Consider the following 23,623-nt stretch of genomic DNA (forward strand, 5'->3'; position numbering starts at 1 on the left):
AAAACAGTATATATATCTGGGGAGAAATAAACAACATTTGAGCCCTAGTTGGGCCAAAGCTTTATTTACTTCTCTCCAAATACATACTATTTTCGTTTTTTACGTGGATTCTCTTTCAATTCTGCTTCATTCATGGCATTGTGAAAGTTCCTCAACATTATTAATGCATTAGTAGGTCATAAAAACATTGCAGTAAAAGCAACATTTTCATTACAGTCAGTAGGTCACAAACAGTAACAACACACAGCCTCACTTCATCTATGCATCACTCGTCATCTGCTGCTGTCCCTCCTTACCCCGCTACCCCACCTCCCGCCGCTCCCCACCCTAAATTTGTTGTCCCTCCTCGCTCTGCTGTCCTTCCTCTTCCTCTGACTCCCGTGCTACTGGTAATGAAGATAACTCTCTTAAGTTTTCTGTCTTCTTCATAAAGAACTGCTCTATCTTGGTGTGAGTGGTTTTCTTCTTTCTGTTCTGTGCATCAAGTTGTAACAATTTAGATCTTCCATCACTTTCTAGGCCAAATTTTGTCCAAAAATGAGCCAAATTGCTCAGAATGGGGCCAAACTTCATTTTCAAATATTATAGTTTGAATAAAACCAGTTTAAGCAAGAGACAAATAAAAAATTGTATTTATGCATAAACTGCTACACACGGTCTATCATCTCGGGATTGTCCAAGGCGCGCGTGGCTAATTTGAAACCATCACATACGTGTAAAGTCGCGTTGAATCGAGGAACTCTTGTTAGTTAAACATATCTCCTTAAATATTTGCTCGTGTTAAAACGAAAACTCGTTTTTTAAACTCGTACTCTCATCTTAAATGCCAGGACCAACTTTTCCTAGCCCCGGGCTGCTACGCTCCTCATGTGGCAACGTAGGATTAGATGATGGATAGATGGATGGTTAGTTGAGAGGTAACTATATATATATATATATATATATATATATGCATACATATATGGGAGGAAGGTAGAGTCCTGGAGGATTTGAAGTCAGGTATAATTATTCCCTTGTAAAAGGAAAAGCGGAAAAAGAAGTGTGTGGTAATCATTGGGGCATTTGTCTTCTTAGTGTAATAGGAAAAGTGTATGGTAGGATACTTATTGACAGAGTTAGAGAAAGAACAGAGGAATTAGTTGGAAAAGAACAGGGAGGCTTTAGGAAGGGAAGAGGTTGTGTAGATCAGATATTCATTCTTAGATCTTTAGTGGAAAAGTTTCTAGAGAAGGGAAAGAAGTTGTATGCGGCTTTCATGGATTTGGAGAAAGCATATGACAGGGTGGATAGACAAGGATTGTGGAAAGTATTAAGAATATATGGAGTAGATGGGAAGTTGTTGAATGCTGTGAAGAGTATGTATGATGGTGCTAAGGCTGCAGTGCGTGTGGATGGTGAACTAAGTGAATTTTTCTCTTTGGAGGTTGGGTTGAAACAGGGATGTGTCATGTCCCCATGGTTGTTCAATCTGTTCATGGATGGGGTAATAAAAGAGGTACAAGGTAGGGTAGTGGATGTTGGAGTGGCCCTGGTGAGAGAGGATAGTGTTTGGAAACTCCCTGTACTGTTGTTTGCAGATGATACTGTGTTGTTGAGTGAAGACGAAGGGGAGATGCAAGGCTTGGTGGATGAGTTTGGGAGAGTGTGCAAGAAACAGAATCTAAAGGTGAATGTAGGGAAGAGTAAAGGAATGGTCTTTGAGAGAGGTGAAGTCAGTGAATGTACAGCAAGGTTGGATGGTGAGGAATTGGAAAATGTGAGTACGTTTAAGTACTTGGGTAGTGTGATGAGTAAGGATGGAGGTTTGGAGGGTGAAGTGCTTGAAAGGGTACAGCAGGGAAGAAAGGTTGCTGGTTCTTTAGAAGCAGTGATAAGAAACAGGGAAGTGAGCATGGAAGTGAAAAAGTTACTACATGACTATTGTGATACCAACTCTAATGTATGGAAGTGAAGCTTGGACATTGTTGGAAGGACACAAGTCAAGAGTGAGAGCAGTGGAAATGAGTTATTTAAGAGGAGCCTGTGGAGTCACATGGAGAGACAGGCTGACGAATGAGGATATAAAGGAGCGTTGTGGTGTGGATGTGGATGTGATAGGAAGTGTTATGAGGAACACACTGAGGTGGTTTGGCCATGTGGAGAGGATGGAGGGTGAAAGACTGACGAAGAGAGTGTATGTGAGTGAGGTGGAGGGGGGAAGAGGGAGGGGGAGGCCGAGGATGAGATGGAGGGATGGGGTGGAGAGGTATATGAGAGAGGGGGGTGTGGGTTGGGAGCAGGGCAGTGAAATGGCAGGGGACAGGGCGACTTGGAGGCAATTTGTTTGTGGCCACCCCAAACGAGATTGAGGCGTCTGGCAATATATATATATATATATATATATATATATATATATATATATATATATATATATATATATATATATATATATATATACAGTATAAATATATACACTCGACCCTCGATTTGGCGGACCCCTATTTCCCGGATTTCAGATTTCCCAGACACAGGCTGAGGCCGGGCAATATTATCAAATGCTGGACAAATGCCCGTACTAGTCAGGGATTCTCACAAAAGTCCAGCCATTATTCTCTCATATAAAACTATAAGCAGTCTGCTGCACGACACAGCATAATTTTAGCAAGGTTTTGACTCGATAAAGGCCATTTGTAACACACACAGAAAGATATTTTCATACATGAAACGCATCTTGGCCACAAACCTGCTTCACCCCACCAGTTCCTAACTCATGGCAATGTCCCATTTGCCACTTACCTTTCTCAAATGCCACCGTAAATAGTGTATTGCATAACAGTAAAATTTCAGGAAGGCTTGGACACAATAAAATTCATAAGTAATAAAAAATATATACTGTATTTTCTTACGGACAAAGTCACTGAGATCCATTCCTACTCACTTAGCTCACCCCATTCAGTGCGACAAAATACCGAATCGTCACTTTTCAATGAGAAATATTTTAATTATTTTCACCACACCTAATTACAGTGGCTTCTCGAATTTCGATGGGCACGGGTACCTAAAAATCACCCGAAAATTCAAATAATCGAAATTTAAACTGAACTTCTTATGGGAAAAATTAGATTGGGATCAGGGCCTCTGAACCTAACTACGTAAAATCATGATTTTTTGCCCACACCCCCTGTAAACTTTATGAACTATAATTGTGGTTAAGTAACTGTAGTTCTACATTGTATTGTCATACTGTCAGCAAGTGTATACTTGGTGTATTTCTGCCCTTTCCTGTATTGCCATTTCCCCTTTGGCTGCAGAGATTTAGAGGTGCCAGGCTGCTCTTGTCCATTACTACTGCTACCTGAAAAACCACTCTTGCTTGCCATCTTGAAACATGTAAGGTGTGACGAAAATACAAAGTATTTCTATTATTGATGCTTTTCCTTTAATTTCTCTTGTTATATCTTTGAGTTATTAAAGTATTGATTAATTAATAATAAGTATATTTATAGAATGACAGGGAATCGTCCAGGGTGCGAATTGTCCTGATGGGAAATCATTTATGTTTTGACGGGGAATTATCTGATGGCGAATTGACTTGACGGTGAATTGTCTCGGAACCATATCATCGTATGCTTCACATATGTATAAATGATGTTTATTTTCATTCTCTTCTTGACACATGTCCCATATGATATTAGTTAGGCTCATACTTTTTCTTATAATTTTCCTTTGCTTCTAGCATTTTGGTTCGCATCAAAAATATTACCTTTGCTTGTTTTGGTTGGAGTCAGGCTCTGAGAGCATTGAAATACGAGACTTTGCATCGAAAAGTGAGGTAGGCAGACCACTCCAAAATGCATCAAAATTTGATTAGTCGAATTCTAAACTGTCGAAATTCGAGAATCCACTGTATCTGAAATCCACTAAAAGAAATTGTACTTAACCCTCGTGCACACGATAAGTTTCAGTAAGTTTTCCGGCGTACGATTTTTTCTGCGAGGCAGCCCGGCCCGGCTGCCCATGCACGGCAAATAACACGTATTCTGTCCTTATTTTCGCCACCCAAACATCAGTATACTGCCATGAAACTTATGTCATCTTATTTGTCGATGTTTGTTCTAGCTGATAAGCACCACAAAAAAACAGGAAAACACGATTAAAACAACATTAGGCGGCCGTGAATAAACATTTTGCTACGTCACGTTCACTTCCCAACATCACCATTTGAATGTTTTCCATCATACAGGAAAATGTTATTAGAAGTTTTGATAGAGAATTTCATCAGCTTTCTAAAGAGACAAATGCAGTTGTGATACAATTTGAAGTTTTCGAGAAAATAGCCAAAAACTGAAAGCCATTTTTGAAAAAATTCAAGGAAGTCTAATACTGAACTTTTCTTGCACATGTTATGTTTTCATTGCAAATATTATTCAGAGTTTCACGATCTTTTTAATGACCTAAAAATGGTTTCGATACGCCTCATAATTTTCGAGTAAATCGTTAAAAATGACTGAGAATCACGTCCGTACGTCACTTTCGTGATGTGCGTACAGCATACGCAATATTCCCGCCTCTGTAACAACAAATTCTTATCATAGATATTACATTGTTATGTCTTGTACATACGTAGAATTTACTGCTCTGTATCATGGTTCTTACAGGAAATCGATACGTCCAATAGTTTTCGAGTAATTGACCAACAAAGTGAGATTACTTCTCCGAGCGCTTTCGACTTTACCCAAACAGTCTGTTCCTCCAACATTTCGAACAGAAAATGCTCCCAAAGGCTTATACTCTGCAAATGAACATACGTAGAATTTACTGCTCTTTATTATGGTTCGTACGGAAAATTGATACGTCCAATAGTTTTGCAATAATTAGACGACAAACGTATAATACTCCTCCTCACCTGCACGCGAGATAAAAAACATTCTTTCCCTGCCTCACCCACGGCTACATATTTTTGCTCATTACATTTTATTATTTTCTTTTTTTACTCAAAGTATACATGTAAAATATCATAAGGTTTTTGATAGTGCTGTCAGAAACTCGACATGACCACTAGTCTTTTTGCTATGTTCTGATACTGAAGCTGAACTTTCTTCCATCTCATATGTGTGTATGTAAAAAACATTACTTATTTGTGTAAAAAATATTGAACTATAGAAATAGGTCAATATACAAATCAACAAAATGCGGATAACTCACTTCCTCCAGGGGTGTTGAGATGCTGGCAGTAGCTTGAAGATGAGGAGTTATGTAGTGTGTGAGCATGTGTGGGTGTGGGTGTGGGTGAGTGTGTGTGCATGGGTGAGTGTGTGTGTGTGTCTGTGGCTGTGGCCTATTTTCTTCTCTCCTTGCGATACATTTGCCTAAAACACATGCAATGCACACAATAGATTTCTCCATGAACATTCGCTGCTTTGTGGCTGTGGCATATGTCTTGTCTCTTACACTTGCGGTATGTTTTAGCTAAGTCAGTCAATGCATGAAATATTTCTCTGTGAACACTCGCTGCACTATTTTATATGTATATTTCACATTAAACCATACACAATATGAATCACTATCACATGATTCCATCCCAGCCTCGTCTATTATTCCCGACTCTATGATGTACGTGACCGCCTGTTTCCTTAGCGACTGTTTCATATCTCTATGGCGTGCATAATGCCTGCTATGGTAGGTCAGTTATTTCACCAATCCAAGCACTATATGTTTCACAAATATAAGTATTGGCTTCACTATATAAAGGCAAAATACATCATTTATGGGCAGGGTGAAGCACAGTGGAAACCCCGTTATAACAAACCACACTCCTGCCTGTACCTTAATGGCTGATAACGGGCCCCAATGATTTACAGACAATATATCTATATTCCGTAGACACAATCACTTCACATTACTGTATAGTCAAAAACACAATATTTCAATAATGGCTTCTGCCTCGGGTGGGAGGGGAAAAATGGCGGGTTTAAAGGGACACTGACAGCTGCACTACTCTCCTGCCCGGGTGGTTGTTAGATACTGAGATATTTCTGCTACGCATTGTCTCGTCAGAGCAGTCACAGTGTTGCCAAATGCTTACCTCTGAAAAGAGATGCACACACTGGAACGCACCAAAATTTGATGCAAATCGGCCGAAAACTTTTCTTTTGATGATGTTTTTTCTGCTTAGGAACGCGATGTCGTAACTGAACATCTTTAGAACAATCCACATGAAACGCGAATCGCGTGAGTGACCCTGAGGGGGTTAATATAATTTAATTTAAAAATTATGTTTCAGATCTAAAATGTGCCAGTGTTAGCACATATTTCTCCATCAGATTGTCGGCATGCCTTGATAGACTTCTGTTTTGCATAAATATTTGAATACAAAAAAAATGTATCTACATTGTAAATTGATATTTATACAAAACAAAAGTCTGTCAAGGCGAGTTGTTAGGCTAGAGGCAGAACACTTCTGCTAACTGAGAAATTTTCATTCTGAATCCTTATTTTCTATTAATAATTAAATTAAGCACAAACTTTTAAGTGTGCAAACGTATATGGTGATAAATATTAAAATATTTTCCAATTACAATGGCCGATTCTGCCCAAGATCGAGATCACATTTGATGATTGTTTGTATCTCGATCAGCTGATTAGTGGTTGGCCAATGTTAGCAGATATTTCCCCTTCAGATCGTCAGGATGCCTTGACAGACTTCTGTTTTGCATAAATATTTATTTTGAGTACAAAAAAATGTATCTGCATTGTAAATCGATATTTATTACAAAACAAAAATCTGTCAAGGCAAGTTGTTAGGCTAGAGGCAAAACACTTATGCCAAATTTAAGAAATTATTGCTCTGAATCCTGATTTTCTATTAGTAATTAAATTAAGCACAAATTTTTGACTGAATTTCAAATAATTATGTGTGCAAACCTATATGGTGATAAGGATTAAAATATTTTCCAATTAAAATTACCAATTCGGTCCAAGAGTGCATGTTTGGATCTTGGTCAGCTGATTAGTGGTTGACTGACCTTGTGTTGTTCCATTCCTTGTTCAGTTTCCTCTTTTTCCTCAACTTTCTGATCTTCCTCTATCATACCCTCCACATTCTCATCAACAACTGTCTTAGGGTTGTAGCTAGCAAAATACAGCTATTGTGTCAGTTATTATTACAGGTATTGTTATTGTGTCAGTGTTATTTTATGTACTGTGTATGTTAGTTATATTAGTATAAGTAGCCTACATTCCAGAATGCTCTAGGATATCAGAATAATTGCCGGACAGTATTGGAGAATTCGGACAAAGTATGGTAATAGTCCGGGGAATGGTATGTGGGGCCGGACTTTTGCGATTCCTGGACTGGTCTCCCCCTCATTTAGTCTAGCAACTCGAGGGGTTGTATATATATATATATATATATATATATATATATATATATATATATATATATATATATATATATATATATATATGTATATATATATATATATATATATATATATATATATATATATATATATATATATATATATATATATATATATATATATAATATATATATATATATGTATATATATATATATATATATATATATATATATATATATATATATATTTTAATCTGCAGTATTGTATTTAAATCAGATTTTTAAATTTAAATTGATTGTTTTACTTAAGTGGATTTTTAAAAATTATTATTATTATTATTTTTTCACTTTTATAAAGACTTTGTTAAATGAAATCATATATTGGTATCATACATTTATTACCCAAAAGTCACTATACAACTTAAAAAGACCTGATGCATTATAGGATTTCCTAACCAGAGCATTTATTGTTATTATCAAAGACCTTTCTTACCTCTGTTTTTTTTTAAATTTTTGCCTTGTAACAAAAGGCAATAACTGGTGCCTGACTTGATGAAGATCAGTACAGGAAGAGTACAAGCCAAGCAGACTTGATGCATCTGTACAATACACATCCATCACATTCTCTGTCTTCTTCATTTTTACTCAGTTTATATAAAAAAATCAATTTTGATTTAAATCATGACTATTATGGCATCTGGCAATAGATAGATAGATTTTTCACTCTGATTTAATTTGATTTAAATCACATGATTTAAATCATTTGATTTAAATCATAACAACCCTGATAAGTACCTGTCCAGGGACATTTTTCCCAAGTCCCGAACAAAACCAAGTCCTGGACATGCCTTTGGCTTTGTTACGTTGGATCTTGGAGGAATTACTGTACTTACAAATAACACATCATGTGCACTTCATTCTCTGCTATTTATAATCTCCCACACATCTTTGCTTAGAATTCATGCTCTGTGTGATACTTAAAGAAGCCACTCATGACAACGTGGCACTTTGCACTCAAGGCATTCATAGTTCGTTTCCTTGCAGGCCCTTGCCTGACATTTTGTTGTGGAACAGATGTGATTGCCTGTAGACCACACGTCTTGCAGGTGATTGCACCAGGTGCATGAGATGGTGATGTGCTAGGTGTTGTGGACTGCCCAAGTGGTCTGCTGTCAGTGTCTGACACATTGACCTCCTTGGACCAGCGACCTGAACATTCACATACTTTGCAAGGAGCTCGCATGAAAGTTCTCTCTCAAACTCACGTAGAGAGAGACCCTTACCCACAACCTCTCTGAAGAGTATGTAACTGTTCAAGGTTGAGATATCAAGAAGGTGTAAGAACGCCTTCTTGTACCACCAGCATGATTTACAGTGGCAGTCAACCTCACCAATCTGCATGTCGCACTTACCAGCGAGCCGCTTGTTGATGATGTAGTCACTGACAGCATCTGGCTTGAGCATGGGTTGCCCAGTCCTGAAGTCTGCCTTGTCTGTTTCCTGCATGACCCCCAGGTGAACTGTAGTCAACATGTTCACCTTTTGCTTATCATGTCTGTGAATGGCTAACATGTTACAACATCCGGGTTAGCAGTGCACCTTTCTCGGTCTTCACTGGGAAAGATAGATAATTTTTCCTAGTGGCATGGACAGCCCCACAGGTTCCAGTACCATGTTCATGTAAATACTTCATTAGTTTTGGGGAGGTGTAATAGTCATCTGTGTACAGGATATGGTTTTTGTGAAAGTGTCTGTCCATCAGCACTTTCACCACAGGAGCAGAAAACCCGTGGGGATCGTCACAGGGTACATCCACATCTGTAGTTAAATAAATTATTACGTCTAGCACATATCCAGTCTGGCAGTCACATAGGACAAAGGACTTTTATCCAAACCAGTGATGTTTAGAAGACACATACTGTATAAATGCAAGACATTCTTGAAACAGAACTAGCGACCCATTGATAACCGCTTTCTGAAACAGCTGGAAAAACATAATGAATAACTTCAGCATGGCCAAGAAGAACCTAATCTTTCACAATCTGTCATTGGGTGTGGGGCCATAATTACAGTTGAAGTGGAGGAACTTCAGTATGGCTAAGTACCTGTCACTGGCCATGTATTTTCTGGAGACAGTTGTGTGGATGATTTCTTCCACTGCCCAATAGTCATGAATCACATGCCTTTTTATGAGTGCCATTGCGACAGTCAAAGCAAGCCACACATACATTTCCTTCACCTCCACTGGCTGCCACTCTTTCATTTTTGCACTCTCACTCACAGACACCTCCAGCCAGCATACAAAGATAGCCTGGTGGAAGTTGATCTCATCCTCCAGGTACTGCATTATGGAGATAGTAAGAGTAGCTCAAACAAATATGTTCCTGTCTGCAGGTGCTCCCGCTGTACACTTGCCCCTGTTGCATCAAAGGCAGGTAAGGCTAGCTGGAAACCTTCCCCCCTCCTCCCACACAAAATTGTCCAGTCGGCTGGCACTGGGCATGCTTGGCTGTGATGAAGCGACACTAGGCCATAGCACCACGTGCACGCCCACACCCACACCCATGGTCACAGGGATGGCCGTGGCCACGGCCATGGGGAAGGGGGGAAGGGGAAGGAGAGTTGGAGGTGAGGGAGGGCAAGGGTGATGACTCATAAGACTCAAGGACACTCTGGGGTGATGCCGGCTGGTCAGGCTGAACATGTGGCAATGACGTTATCCTCACATGTGAGGGACCAGGCAGTGGGGATGTGGCCGTTGAAGTGCATGGCTGTGGTGATGTGGGCCGGGGCAGGGAGAGAGTGCGATACACCTCACGACCGCATGGTGATGAGACAAGGTGTCAGTGTTTGTGAGATATGACTTCTGCATTCACCACTGTCTCCCTCACATCCAGCCGCTCCTGATTTCTCAGTCTCACTGTCAGAGGAGAATGTGTCACTGTCATAGGCACTCCCAGCCTCCTGAATCACTGTGAGGGCCTTTTGAGACATGTCAGAGTGGGCAGGGGAGGGGGCACGTGATACATCGCTCTCTACGTGGTAATTTCCCCATTTTTCTTCGGCACTATCACTTACACTGGTCATTGTCATGTCCAAAGCACACCCTGTTGCACTATTGCAGCCCCTTCATTCTCTCCTTCAGCAGGAGTTTCGCAGGGGTGGATGACGCAAAGGGCCTGTCTGAGGCAGGGTTGGAATTGAACACAGAGGAATCAGAAGACAATGCTCCTTACCTGGCCAGGTCAGGGGACAGACTGAACAACACATGCTTGCTGGGGCATTAGTCTCTTCCAAGCCTTTACTGGCAAGTTAAAATATGAGTCAGTTCAAACTATGGTGGGAAGGTACTTGAAGCATGTGCCGTCACTCAGCGGCCTCTATCCACATAAACCCCATTGCATATCACATTCCCTGGCGGTTAGGTGTTAAGAAGTTTGGTTTCATTTTGGACAGACCGTGAATTTTGTCGTAGCTTTTAACCCTGTGGGCCCTGGAATATGTTTCCTAATTGGGTAAAGTCATTCGGAAAAAAAAAGTAAAACCTTGATTTAACGAACTTCAGTGTGCCGGAATTCACTTTTATCAGACTCAAGGAGCCTACAAGACTAAACTCATATATCAGAAAAGTCTGTTAAAGCCAGAAGTGGTCTGGACTGCCCAATCTCAGTCCAGCTTGTGCAGGGGGATGGTGGGGAATGAGGATGTTTGGGTAGGTTGTCTTGACCTTGATGATAGGTGTTGGATGGGCATAGGGTGGATGTCATGACCTTGATATGGGCGTTGGATGGGCATAGGGTGGATGTCATGACCTTGATATGGGTGTTGGGTGGCTGTCGTAACCTTGATGATAGGTGTTGGATGGGCATAGGGTGGCTGTCATGACCTTGATGATGGATGTTGGATGGGCATAGAGTGGATGTCATGACCTTGATGATGGGCATTGGTTGGTTGTCATGACCTTGATGATGGGCATTGGGTGGTTGTCGTGACCTTGATTTGGGCATTGGGTGGTTGTTGTGACCTTGATATGGGCATTGGATGGGCATTGGGTGGTTGTTGTGACATTGATATGGGCATTGGATGGGTATAGGAGTGGGTCAGGATCTTGAGGATGTAGATTGCTGGATGTGTCGGGTAACAAGTAATGAAGCAACAGTGCTAATGAAAAAAAAGGAAGTTGGTGCAATCCAGACTAATGTCTTAAAATACAGTATATCAGAAAAAGTGTGGGTTAGCAGGGGGAAGTCTGGATGTTGCTTTTATCGGAATTTCGCTTTTTTCGGAATGGCTTTTGCCCCAATTAGTCCATTATAGTGAGGTTTTACTGAATAAATAAACTAATTACAGTAATGATATTCCCAGGCTGTAGGGAATTTAAACCATTCTAGATTCCCTCACTTGTGATTATCTTTCACAGAATGAATAAAAAAAAAAAAAAAAAAAAATCCTTGCGCAGAAGAGGTTACTGTAACATGGTTGTGGTGTTTTAGTAGTTTGTTTTTTCTTTGATGTTCAAGCCCAGTAAGGGATGAAATGAAGAAGTATCTGTTGTTGTGCTGTGCTGTACTGTACTGTACTGTGATTATGGAGATCATTAATGAGTGGACTAGTGCAGAAACCATTTGGAACATGGCACAAGTGTTTGTGATGATGGTCTTATAAACTTTGTGTGATAATAAAGTATCCACTTTTGTAAACATTTTCCAGTTTTATGGAAGTTGCATAATATAGGAGCTCATGATCACACACACACACACACACACACACACACACACACACACACACACACACAATTTGCATGGAAAATTAAACTTTGTTTTCACACTTAAAATACTTATTGTATAAGGCATTTTAGATTATGATATGTAATGTTTCTTATACAGTATAGTGTATCAATACACTGGCACCAATTTGTAACAGCCCTTATATTCAACGAATACTGTCCACATCTGCAACTTGTTTTTTCTGGCAGGTATTGGAGCCACAGCTGTCGTCCACTCAGCACTGTGCATCCCACGCAACGAAAAATGTGCAATCAAAAGGATAAACCTGGAGAAATGGAACACGAGTATGGATGAGCTCCTGGTGAGTGTTATGGGGTGGTGGAGGCTCTTCTGTGGCTCATTCACACCCTCAGCCTGATGTTATATTTTATACAGTGAACTCTCAATTATTGAGCGTAATTCAGCCAACGCCAATACTGGATATTGCATAGGACTCCCCATTGGTTCAATACTTGACATCAAGCTAGATATTGTGTTACTGTTCGTCTTGACCCTGAATCTTGAAGACTTTCCCATGAGTAAAAGTTGAAAATTTAAGCATAAAATACAATACAGTATTGATACAGTATGGTAATAAAGTACATAGTGTACTATGTACACACCTACTGTTGGCATTAATGAAGGGTAGAGTTGTACACCATGCAATACAGTACAGTGCACAATATCCCGTGTGGTCTAGTGGCAGTAATTACTTGTACTGGACAGTAATTTCAGAATCACATTAGAGCAGTAGGACTTGAAACACTGAGAGGCCATAAGCTTTGCGACAACAACAATCGAGACATGGGAGGCCACAGGGTAAGTCACAGCACAAGGGTTTTGCCACCGCATGGTCACGAGCAGAGCACATAGATATGTCTTCACTGCATGAGATCCACGGGAGAGAATGAGAGAGCAATTGTAGGCTCTGCATGCCAGGTGGGCCACTCCTGCAGTGCACTCTGATTGGCTGGAGTGTTGCAGGGTTTTCCCAGGCTCCAGTTGGCTACTGCATCTGAGCCAGATGTTATGCCTCTCCACCAGATATTGCATAGAACCGCCGGTTGCTTCCATTTTTGCGTCAGATGTTGCCTTAATTGAGCCGAGCAAAATGCATTGAGCCAGGTACAGTATTGTGATGATGGATAATATAGAGTCTACTGTATTTTGCAGTGTCCTTGTTGCTGGTGGACAATTTTATTTAGCATCGGAAGGGTCTCCAAGTGCAGAGGTAATTGAAGGCTGTGTCAATCCCACTAGTTTGAAAAGTCTCCCCTAGCCCAGGAACACTGTCATCTGATCTGACAGACACACATGCCCTTCATCACAGAATCTCAAGGGCTTCCACGAGGTGGCAGCGCTTGACTGTCCATGTAGCCTCACTTTTCATGTGCCTTTCATTGAGGAAGGGTGTGTTGTTGTTGTTCCTCTGCCCCTTCTGTGCTTTTTCGTCATTTTGATCGGATGACAGTGATAAGCGTAGTATGGCAAATTGATCCCCTGTGTCGTAAGACAGTGATACTGTAAGTGCAAAACTTCAGGAATTATGACGTACAGACATGGGAGCTTGGTTGTAAACAAAGGGTCTGTATGTTTGTGGCTATGTATATAGCCATGTTTGTAGCTACATGTATGTATGTACAGTACCATAATCTCTGTATTATCCAGACGTCCATTACCCGGATACTCTGATCTGTCTGTTCGAAACCATTATTCATACAGTTTTCCATTTTATCCTGACAAAATGCACGTGCGGGTGGAAATTATGGCCGTGTGAACATTTTTGCGCCCGGCCAGGTGGGAATAGCCCGGTGGCACCACCCTGTCTGGCTGGGTAGCTCACCCAGCATCCGCTAGAGACCCCCCTCGGTTGTTCTCAGTTTCTGCACGGCAACAGTGTAGTGAACAGCTCCTCTAGAACAGTTGTTATGGTAGTGCATTTGGTGACTTTTGTGGTTGTTCCCTACCTGCTTGAGGCCTTGCTATTCTTTGCCTGCCTCTTCCATGGGTGTGTGATGATGACCCTTCTACCAGGGAAAAGAAAGAGGGTAGTGCTGACTCTGGAGAAGCGGGAGATCCTGGGTAAGATGGATGTGGGATTGTCGAATTGTGAATATTGACATTGATTTTATTCTAGCTTACTGTTCTTTACCATGATTTAATTCTGTTTTACCATGATGTTATTCCATTTTATGATTATGTTTTGTGTGCCCACAGCATTTTTCTTGTGTAAAAGCCCACTGTAGTACGATGTACTGTAGTGGCCTTTTATTCTGGCTTTCAGAGTTAGGTTATGTACGAAGGAGGATCAAGGGAGAAGTCCATTATCCAGATGGAGCCATTACCCTTACATGCCTTTGGCTTTATTACATCTTATAATTGAGGAATTACTGTACTTATATTTGTAGCTACGTAGCTGTGTATACTATATACCTATACGAGGTGCTACCCAAAAGTTCCAGTAATTTGAACAGAGGGAGCCAACCGTTTGCAGTTTTGCCTTTTGCCACTACGAGGAGTCAGCAGCACCCCTCATGCATCAGTGTGGCCCCGGCGTGTCTGTGAGCGGACATGTTGTTGAGCTATGCATACTCTTGTAATGTGGTGTGTAGGTGGTTTGGCGGTTTTGCAATGGTGCAGCAGTTTCAAGTTGATGTTGATTGTTTTCTTCGATATCCAAGGGATTTTCCACAAGGAATTCGTCCCACCCGGTCAACCTGTCAGCGGAAAGTTTTACTGTGAAGTTTTGCAGCGTCTGAGGGAGAATATCTGCCACAAATATCCAGAACAGTGGAAGAACAAGGACTGGGTCCTGCATCATGACAACGCCCCCACCCACATGTTAATTGTTGTCCGGCAGTTCCTGGCTTCCACTAACACAGTAGTCCTTCCCCACCCACCCTATTCACCTGACCTTGTCCCCTGCTACTTTTTCCTGTTTTCCAAGCTGAAATTACAACTGAAAGGGTGTCGATTTGACTCGGTGAGGAGATCCAGACAGAATCGCAGGAGGCCCTCAAGACCATCACGCCTGAAGCCATCCAGGGATGCATGGACTCATGGAAAAAATGCTGGGACCACTGTATACATGCCCAACGGGACAACTTCGAAGGCAACAGTGAGAACTAGGAGGTAAGGTAACTTTTTTTCCTACAGAATCAAATTACTGGAACTTTTAGGTAGCACCTCGTATATTTACTGAAAGTACAGTATTTGATTTGACATTTTAGAACAATTTTATGTATGTATTTTGTTTTGTTACCATATATTTTATATGCTGTGTTGGAACTGAATTTACTACAACAGGGTATCTTTTTGTTGAGGTAAAATAACATACACAGTATTTTGTAGTAATGGCAAGACATGGTCTCAACTTGCAATAAATTAATACTTATAAACTGCTAATATACTAGTGCACAACATACTAATAAACTGCTTTATCACTTGCTCCCTTTTTTTTTTTTTTTTTTTTTTTTTTTTTTTTCAAAATCTTAGTTGCCCCTTTCTTTGTCCTACTTCCCACAAAGGTTTCAGTGATGGTATGGACTTCAGATTAGGATGTGTAACTGAATATTCAGTGAAGAATATCCCATCCAAAGCTCTTTTTTTTTTTTTTTCAGTACCCACCTTCCACTTATAAGATTTAAAACTGATATTACTTGGGCATTTAATATACTGTAGCAAAGTTTAACATATTGGGATTTATAAAATAATTGCATTTTATGCTTTTTATTGATTTTCCATAATCAGGTCTCTTAGGTCAGACGACAGTGTTACCATATGTATATCGGATAATAGTATTCCAGGGTTAAGTTGAATTGAATCATCTGATAGTATCAAGAATAAAATGGAAACTACTGTCAGACATCTAGTTACAGGATTTAACTTCATAGATTTTTTTTCCTTGCAGCCTATTTCCCACAGTTCACTGGTAGAACAAGACAATACTATGGCTGTACATTCTTTCCAGAGCACTGCTTTGTGATTCACACCATATTTTAGTGTTAATCTCAAGTTACAGCATAGCATGCAAGATGCACAGATGACAGGTATTGGCAAAGTTAAAATGAATAGAATATGTCATGTGGCCGTTTCTCTGCCCATCTCTCCCCTTTAGAAAGAGATCCAGGCGATGTCACTGTGTCACCACGAGAATGTTGTCACATACTACACGTCTTTTGTGGTCAAAGAGGAACTCTGGCTTGTCCTCAAGTTGCTGGGAGGTGGATCACTCCTTGATATTATCAAACACAGGTATAGTATCATCCACTGGATTCTTCCTGATTTACTTACTAACGGATAGAACACCCCAGTCAACAGCAATGTCATGTGCATTGGTATAGTCTAGAAGTGACCGTAGATTATATATATGTGTATATAAAGTACTGTATATACTGTACCATATTTTGTGGCATAAGAGACACTGCGCTGTGTGAGGTACACCCTAATTTTGGAAGAGTAAGTTTAAGGAAAAAAGTTTTTGACTTCATTCAACACCCCCATAATTAATCATGTTTACAGCTGCTCTGCTGTCTCTATTCCCATTCATCAGGCTTTCAAAATATTCTTTCCATCTGCTCCTAACATCATCCCCGTGGCTTAATAATCTACCACTTATATGCTTCACACTTTCACATTTCTTTCCTCTGTAACTTCTACATTTCTGCACCTCTTTCCAGAATAACTTCCTATTTTCAGAGTAGTTCGTATTCATTTTTCTTCCTAGATCATCATTTATCACCTCCTTTTTCCTTTTCACTAATCTCTTTACGTCCTTCTGGCTCTCAGTATGTTCAGTTCTTATTTCAACTGAACCTCTGTTTTGTAACCATTCTAGCCACTTCATTCTCTTTTCCTCCACTGCTCTCTTAACCTCTGCATCCCACCATGCCATACCATTCTTCTTTGTTGTTATTCTTGCCACACCACACACCGCTTTCGCATTCCTAACTAGCAGTCCCTATATGCATTCCACAGGCTGTCCATATCCATTTCATTCCAATTTGCTGATTCCAACTTCTCCACTACTTTTGTCCTGTATTCATCTGCTATTTCTTTGATCCTCAGTTTCTCTACTTTCAGCCTTTCTCCATGACTGCTCCTCTCTCTCCTGGTCCACCTCGTTCCTCTCAGCTTAATCTTGCATATCACAATCATATCATCTGACAGGCCTTCACAATGTCCACTAATGGACCTCATATCAGCAACCATTTCCAGCATCGACCTCTCTATGGGCACGTAATCAATCATGTTCCTTTCAGCATGGTCCCTGTTCCTTCTATACCATGTATATTTATGTACTTTTTTTTTTTTCCCCCCAATGCACGACCTCCTTTCCTGACACGTATCCTTTAGTTGCTTCCCATATCCTATAGTCACTTCCCATTTTCATTTTCTCCTGGTACTCTATTACAACCCATTATGTCATCCTTAGGACCAGTGTCTACTCTTGCATTCATATCGCCCTTTTCAATTACTTTATAGCTCCTGGGCATTTCTCCCACTGCTTCATCCAGCTTATCCCAAAACCTGTCCTTCTCTCTCTCTCTCTCTCTCTCTCTCTCTCTCTCTTCATCACACGGTGCATATGCTGCAATGACTTCCACTTTCACCTTCTCAAACATGAATTTGACATACATACAATTTGAGCTGACACATTTGTAATCTCTCATTCCACTCTGCCACACCTCATTTATCAATTAAGCAACTCCTTCCTTGTATCTGCCTTGCCCATTCATGCCCGATCTTACACATTTCACACCTCCCACTCCTCCACTTCACACCCTTTCATCTTTTTTTTTACACAGTGCCATCATGGCATATCTCACACTCTTTAACATATTCACCACTTCCACCCTCTTGTTGTCCTCATTAACACCTCCCATTTTCCACTTGGCCTTTGAAATCTGCCCATTTGGTTGGGGCCCTGGGCAGGTATTGGGCCCTCCGAGGCTCTCCGAAACATCACCTTGATTGAATGATTTTAGATAGGGGAATCTGGGGGACACTGATCCCGGTGAAAAACCCCTTTATATGGTTAACCACCCTGCATAGTAAATGGTTTCCTGGGTACAGGAAACCATTTGCCATGTCTCTTATATTAGAGACCATAAGACATCCCTGCATTGAGTGAGTGGGTGATGGGTGCCCCACCTACCACATATATAAAATTACAAAAAATAAAAGCCATTAAAATATTATGAACACATGTTTATTTTAAAAATCCATGTTTGCTTTGAGGACATCCATTTATATTCACCAGCAGAAAACAGATGGCAGCACAGTCAGTATATAAACACAAGAGTTGTGTCTGTCGTTGAAGTTTTTCCAGAATTTTCTGAGTAAACATTCAAGTGCATATCACCTTTCACAGTTTATCGAGTTTTAGTTAAATTAAGTTGTTTTTATTGTGTATCCTGCCAGTGATAAGCAGTTTATAGGATGACTACCTGTACATGTGACTATTTTGAATAGGGCCAGAGCTAACTCCAATCTAACTTTATGACTGTTACTGGCTGTTACTCTGAAAGCCTTTATACAAAATCGAGGCCTGAGTATAGAGGCTACATGGGATTTGCGTTAAAGTGTGTTAGTGCTTACAATAAACAGTCAGATATATATCATTATATTCTTGTTATCTCCTGATGATTTTACATTGGGAGTGACATTTCAAACTGGAGGAGTAAGATGTAGATTTGTCAGGACTCCATATTATAATAATACAACTCATAGATAGATAGATAGATTGATAGATAGAAGCACAAGCCAGGGTATGAGAATAGGATGTGTGTCAGCGAGAATTGACCAAAAGGAAATGAGTTCGGCAAAGACTTAATCAACAGTATGGCAGTGGGCACCGGAAATGCTACATACACACAGACACACACAAGCTTCTAGAACCCTTACCTATGGGTTATACACGTGACACAAAGCCCTCCCAGAGAAGTCAGGAAGGAGTAGAGAGTCAGAAAGGGGCTAGTCATAGAAGCAAAAAGGTCGTGGAGAGAGGAAATAAGAGGAGTCGGACGAGACTTAGTTAGTATATTACGTTCGTGTGTAATACATACTCTGCTCAACTTAGACTTTCCTTGAAGATTATAAATCAAGATCAACTCCCTGTTTTCATCTTTAACTTCTCTTGCCTTCGACTAGCACAATAACTCTAACTAAATCTCAAGAGTTACATATTGCAAGACCAAAGAGTCACAGACTTAATTAACACCTTTGTTACATTTTTTTTTTTCCTTAGAATATAATTGTCTGGAGATAGCAAGAATAACATTAAACAAATATTGGTACATCATTGTAATGATATGCATAAAGTAGATAGGATAAGAAACATGGAAATTAATGAAGGATGTTGAGTAAGGAAGTATTGTATATCAATAATAGCACAGAAAAGTTATTGTGACTTGAGAGAATGGATGTAGATAGTTTGGTGAAACTAGTATTTGTGAGGTAGTTGGAGCTTGAGAGGAGCTATGATAGGCCAAGAAGGCAGATAGATACGTTAAATGGGTGTATGAGGAATTGGTGAAACTAAACAGTTGACAAGCGATCAGTGATGGATGGAGTATAAGCAGTTCAGAGAAGTTTATGACTAGGGTATGTAGCCACTTAATAACTTGGTTGTCAGCAGAACTACTGCATCTAACAGGTACAATATCTGCAAAATGCATCTGTAAAAAAAGACTAGAAAAATAAATCTGCATGTATCGGTAGTTTGACTTGTGTGGTAGAGTCAGGATTCTGAATGCTTGAATAATTTGTGAATGATTTTGTGGCCCATCTTTCAATTGGAAATTCGGATATTGTTGATTGTCAAATAAAACAGGTGTGGATTATTTTTACCTTTGATATGAAGTCAAGATTTTGAAGGCTTGAATACTGAATGTTTGTAAATGATTGTTTGACTCATTTCACTAGGCACTGTCAATGCTGTAGTCATACATTACTTCTATTCCTTCTCTTTCTTACAGTTTTTGTGGATGTTATGTACTCCATATTATTATTGGGAAATATGTAGAGGTGCACTGGATTTGTTAAAATGTTGCCTTATCAGATGAATAATCCATTTCACACCTTGAAATTGTGTTATATGCCAAATGGTTGTCCTCTCTACCCACAGGATGAAGGTTTCAGATTGCAAGCACGGTGTGTTTGATGAGGCAGTGATTGCCACCATCCTAAGAGAAGTGCTAAAGGGCCTTGAGTACTTCCACAACAATGGCCAGATTCACAGGTGGGTCTGACACTCCTCACTCCTCTGAACAGTGAAGCCAGGCCAGACTTGTTCAAGTCAGAGTGCCAATGTGAAGTTTCTGGATGTCAGGGGTTGTAAACAGAAGTTGTGTTAGATGAAGAAAAAGCAAATCACTAGTACATTGCTAAAGTCTTGCTATTTGTGTGTAAATAAAAGTTACAGTATTGTAAAGAAGAGTTAGATTAGGCAAAGAATGGATGTGCTTTATCAGGATAGATTACATCAGTGGATGGGTGGATACCATATACAGTACCCTCGTGTCCAAGACAGTAATATTGTTGCCAGAGGGTCCCATCTAGCATGAGAAACGACTTGGACCAACACAAGACCTTATTGAAAAAATTGATATTGTTACAAAATCTTCGAAAAGTTCCCCTAAAATCATTGACGTAGACCTATTTTGGCACCAAAACAAATTTCCTCACCTTGAAAGTGTGTGTTTCTGAGCTTGTTATCTCCAGCTTAGTAGCTCAATAATTATCTCCAGCTTAGTAGCCTGAGGTAGATGGCGGCACTTCAAGGGGTTAGCAGACAGCTTCCTAGGCATGGTTACATAAGGAGAGGCAATAACCTATAAGCAAATGCTGAGTGCAACACATGGTAAGTGGGTCTGCAATAGTTTGGTGAGAGGGACAAAAGCAAGTCCCCCTGCTCATCATGTGACCAGAGAACTATTTTATTGGACAACTTCGCAACCACGTCAGTCTCCCGGGTGCGGGAACCGTGTTGGACCTGGTGAGACCATCATAGCTTTATTTTCATCGGATTTGAGCCGTTATGAACCATTGGTTCCGTATTGGACGTATGCAACTGTATTACAGCAATATATTGGATTAATATTTATGGTTTCCATCGTGGATGCGAAACGTCTTGGACAAACCCGTCTTAGACGGGAGGGTACTGTACCTTAGGTGGTACTACCAAGATAGTAAAATGTGGCTGGTAGCGTGGTAACAAACTGCATTCATCACTTTTCTTTTGTCAGAAAACCAGTTACAAGTAAATTAAGTGAGAGTCCAGGCTCAGATTACCAGAAGCTTTCAAAAACTGTTAGATGTTGTGGTATGTAGCTGGTTTTGGCACTTGATTAAACTTTCTGTATTTAGAAAGTGTCTGTTTTACCAGGAACAGTCTTATTATGGTTGTGGAGGCTTGTTAATAGGAAGCATGACCTATGAAATTTGATTTGATTGTGTTGGTTTATGTTAAGGAAAGTTACATTCCTGTATTCTTTTGGAAGTTAAACTTTTTTGAATGTCAGTTGTCTTTGTGAACCTAATAAATTGTTGACTAGGTAGGCAAATATGCACTTAAATTTACAGTTTTGATAAGTTTGATGAACACCATCCTGATATAATGCATTTTATAATTTTGCTAGTGAATCTCAGAAAAACCTTAATCTTATTAATTAGTTCTTTAGTAATAGATGAAGTGAAAGTACCTGTGTAGGATGAGGCTAACTGTGTCAGACTTCAGAAATATCTATACCCTTTAAAGAGAGAGAGAGAGAGTGAGTACTTCCACAGCATCTGCTTTAAACTTGTATGTCCATTACCCTCCTCCTTGATGTTGTAGCCGTGGCTCGACTAGATGTGAACTTGAAGGACTGCAGGCTGCAGTTGCTCTTCCCCAGCAGTCCACTATTATCCTTTTGGGGAACAGAGAGGAAGTTGAGAGAAATTTGTTATAACCAAGCAGCTCACTGCTGCCTAGTTATATTTGTGACCATGTGGGAAAGCAGCCCTCGCCATCACCACTTTACTCCCTCATACATCATATCAGAGAGAAGCATCAGTGTACAGAGAAACATACTAGGTCCCTCTCAGCATATGAATATCAGCCATTAGAGAAAATAAGAAGCAGAAAATATGAAATATTTGATGAACTTTTGTCCCTAATTGCACTGTCATCCATACCTCTCATTCCCAGAGACATAAAGGCGGGCAACATCTTGCTAGGGGAGGATGGTGTGGTACAGATTGCTGACTTTGGTGTTAGTGCATGGCTGTCTACTGGTGGTGACCTCTCCCGTCAAAAGAGTCGACACACCTTTGTTGGCACCCCCTGCTGGATGGCACCAGAGGTCATGGAACAGGTCAGCTCACACACACTCACTTGGATGGTCCATGACTTTACTTGTTAATTTATTTAATGGTTTTAATCCCAAATATACCATAGCTCAGTATGATATGGTGGTGAATGGTGGGGGACTTTAATTGATGAACGGAAGACTGGTGGGAGACTTCAATTGATGAACGGAAGATTTTATTGTGGTAGGTGGGGGCGCTCACCATCCACTCACTCAATGTAGTGCTGCTCTCGGGTGTCTGCCCTTTCCTCTCCTCCATCCTTCTTTCCTTCTATCCTCTTTTGTCTTTCTTTCCTTCAGTCTTTCCTCATCCTTCTGCCTACGGGTGCCTTTACACTCCCTCTTCTGTCTTTCTTTCCTTCATTCTGCCTGTGGGTGACTCTACACTGAGTGACTAGCCAAATGGTTTCTTGTATACCAGGAAACCATTTACTATGCTGTGTGGTAACCATATAACCAAATTTTGGCACCTGGTGGTTTAGTGGGTAATATTGCGCTCCAGTTGGATTGAGCCGGTGAAGGATTATATCCAAGGGGTGGTTGGGATTTATTGCTCACGTAATGCCACTCAGGGATGAGTGAGACTGGTCACTCTCATCTTAAATGTCAGGACTAACTGCCTAGCCCCAGGCTCCTACGCTCCTCATGGGTCTTTGTAGGATTGGATGATGGATGGATGGAGACAGGGGCGTACCTAGAAATTTGGGGGCCCGGGAGGCTAGGTTCTTTGCGGGGGCCCCCCCCCTCCTGGAGGGGAGCCTCTGCAATGAACCTAGCCTCCCTCACTCTCAAAACTTATCTAATATCTCAGCCGGGATTGTCGGGATAATATATTTATGTATCAGTAATCACTCTAATATCCGGACGCCCAATATCCGAACATCCCCACTATCCGGACATAAGAATGTTTCATACTGTACTTTTTTCCATACTATCTATCTATCTATAGCCCGACGCCCTAATCCCGCAAAGGGTGGCTGCAGACAAAACGCCTCCAAGTCACTCTGTCACCCACCATTTGACTCCCCTCCCTCCAACTCACCCCCCCCCTCCCTCATATACCTCTCAACTCCATCCCTCCACCTCATCCTCGGTCTACCCCTCCCTCTCCCTCCCTCCACCTCACCTACATACACCCTTTTAGTCAGTCTTTCATTCTCCATTC

General features: G+C 40.6%; 1 protein-coding gene across 1 annotated transcript in view; it reads left to right on the top strand.

The window, feature by feature from the left end:
• The window catches only part of fray (oxidative stress responsive kinase frayed), a 229,000-nt gene that overhangs the window by 127,624 nt on the left and 77,753 nt on the right, over window positions 1-23,623 (top strand). The window contains exons 3-6 of the mRNA XM_080274202.1: window positions 12,316-12,428; window positions 16,224-16,360; window positions 20,235-20,348; window positions 22,299-22,464. Coding sequence (XP_080130328.1) covers window positions 12,316-12,428; window positions 16,224-16,360; window positions 20,235-20,348; window positions 22,299-22,464 — 530 coding nt within the window. The remainder of the gene's footprint in view (window positions 1-12,315; window positions 12,429-16,223; window positions 16,361-20,234; window positions 20,349-22,298; window positions 22,465-23,623) is intronic.

Source organism: Coenobita brevimanus, chromosome 57, assembly GCF_032717465.1.
Source record: "Coenobita brevimanus isolate Jiangsu-jjx chromosome 57, ASM3271746v2, whole genome shotgun sequence".
In the NCBI taxonomy this organism is placed as follows: Eukaryota; Metazoa; Arthropoda; class Malacostraca; order Decapoda; family Coenobitidae; genus Coenobita; species Coenobita brevimanus.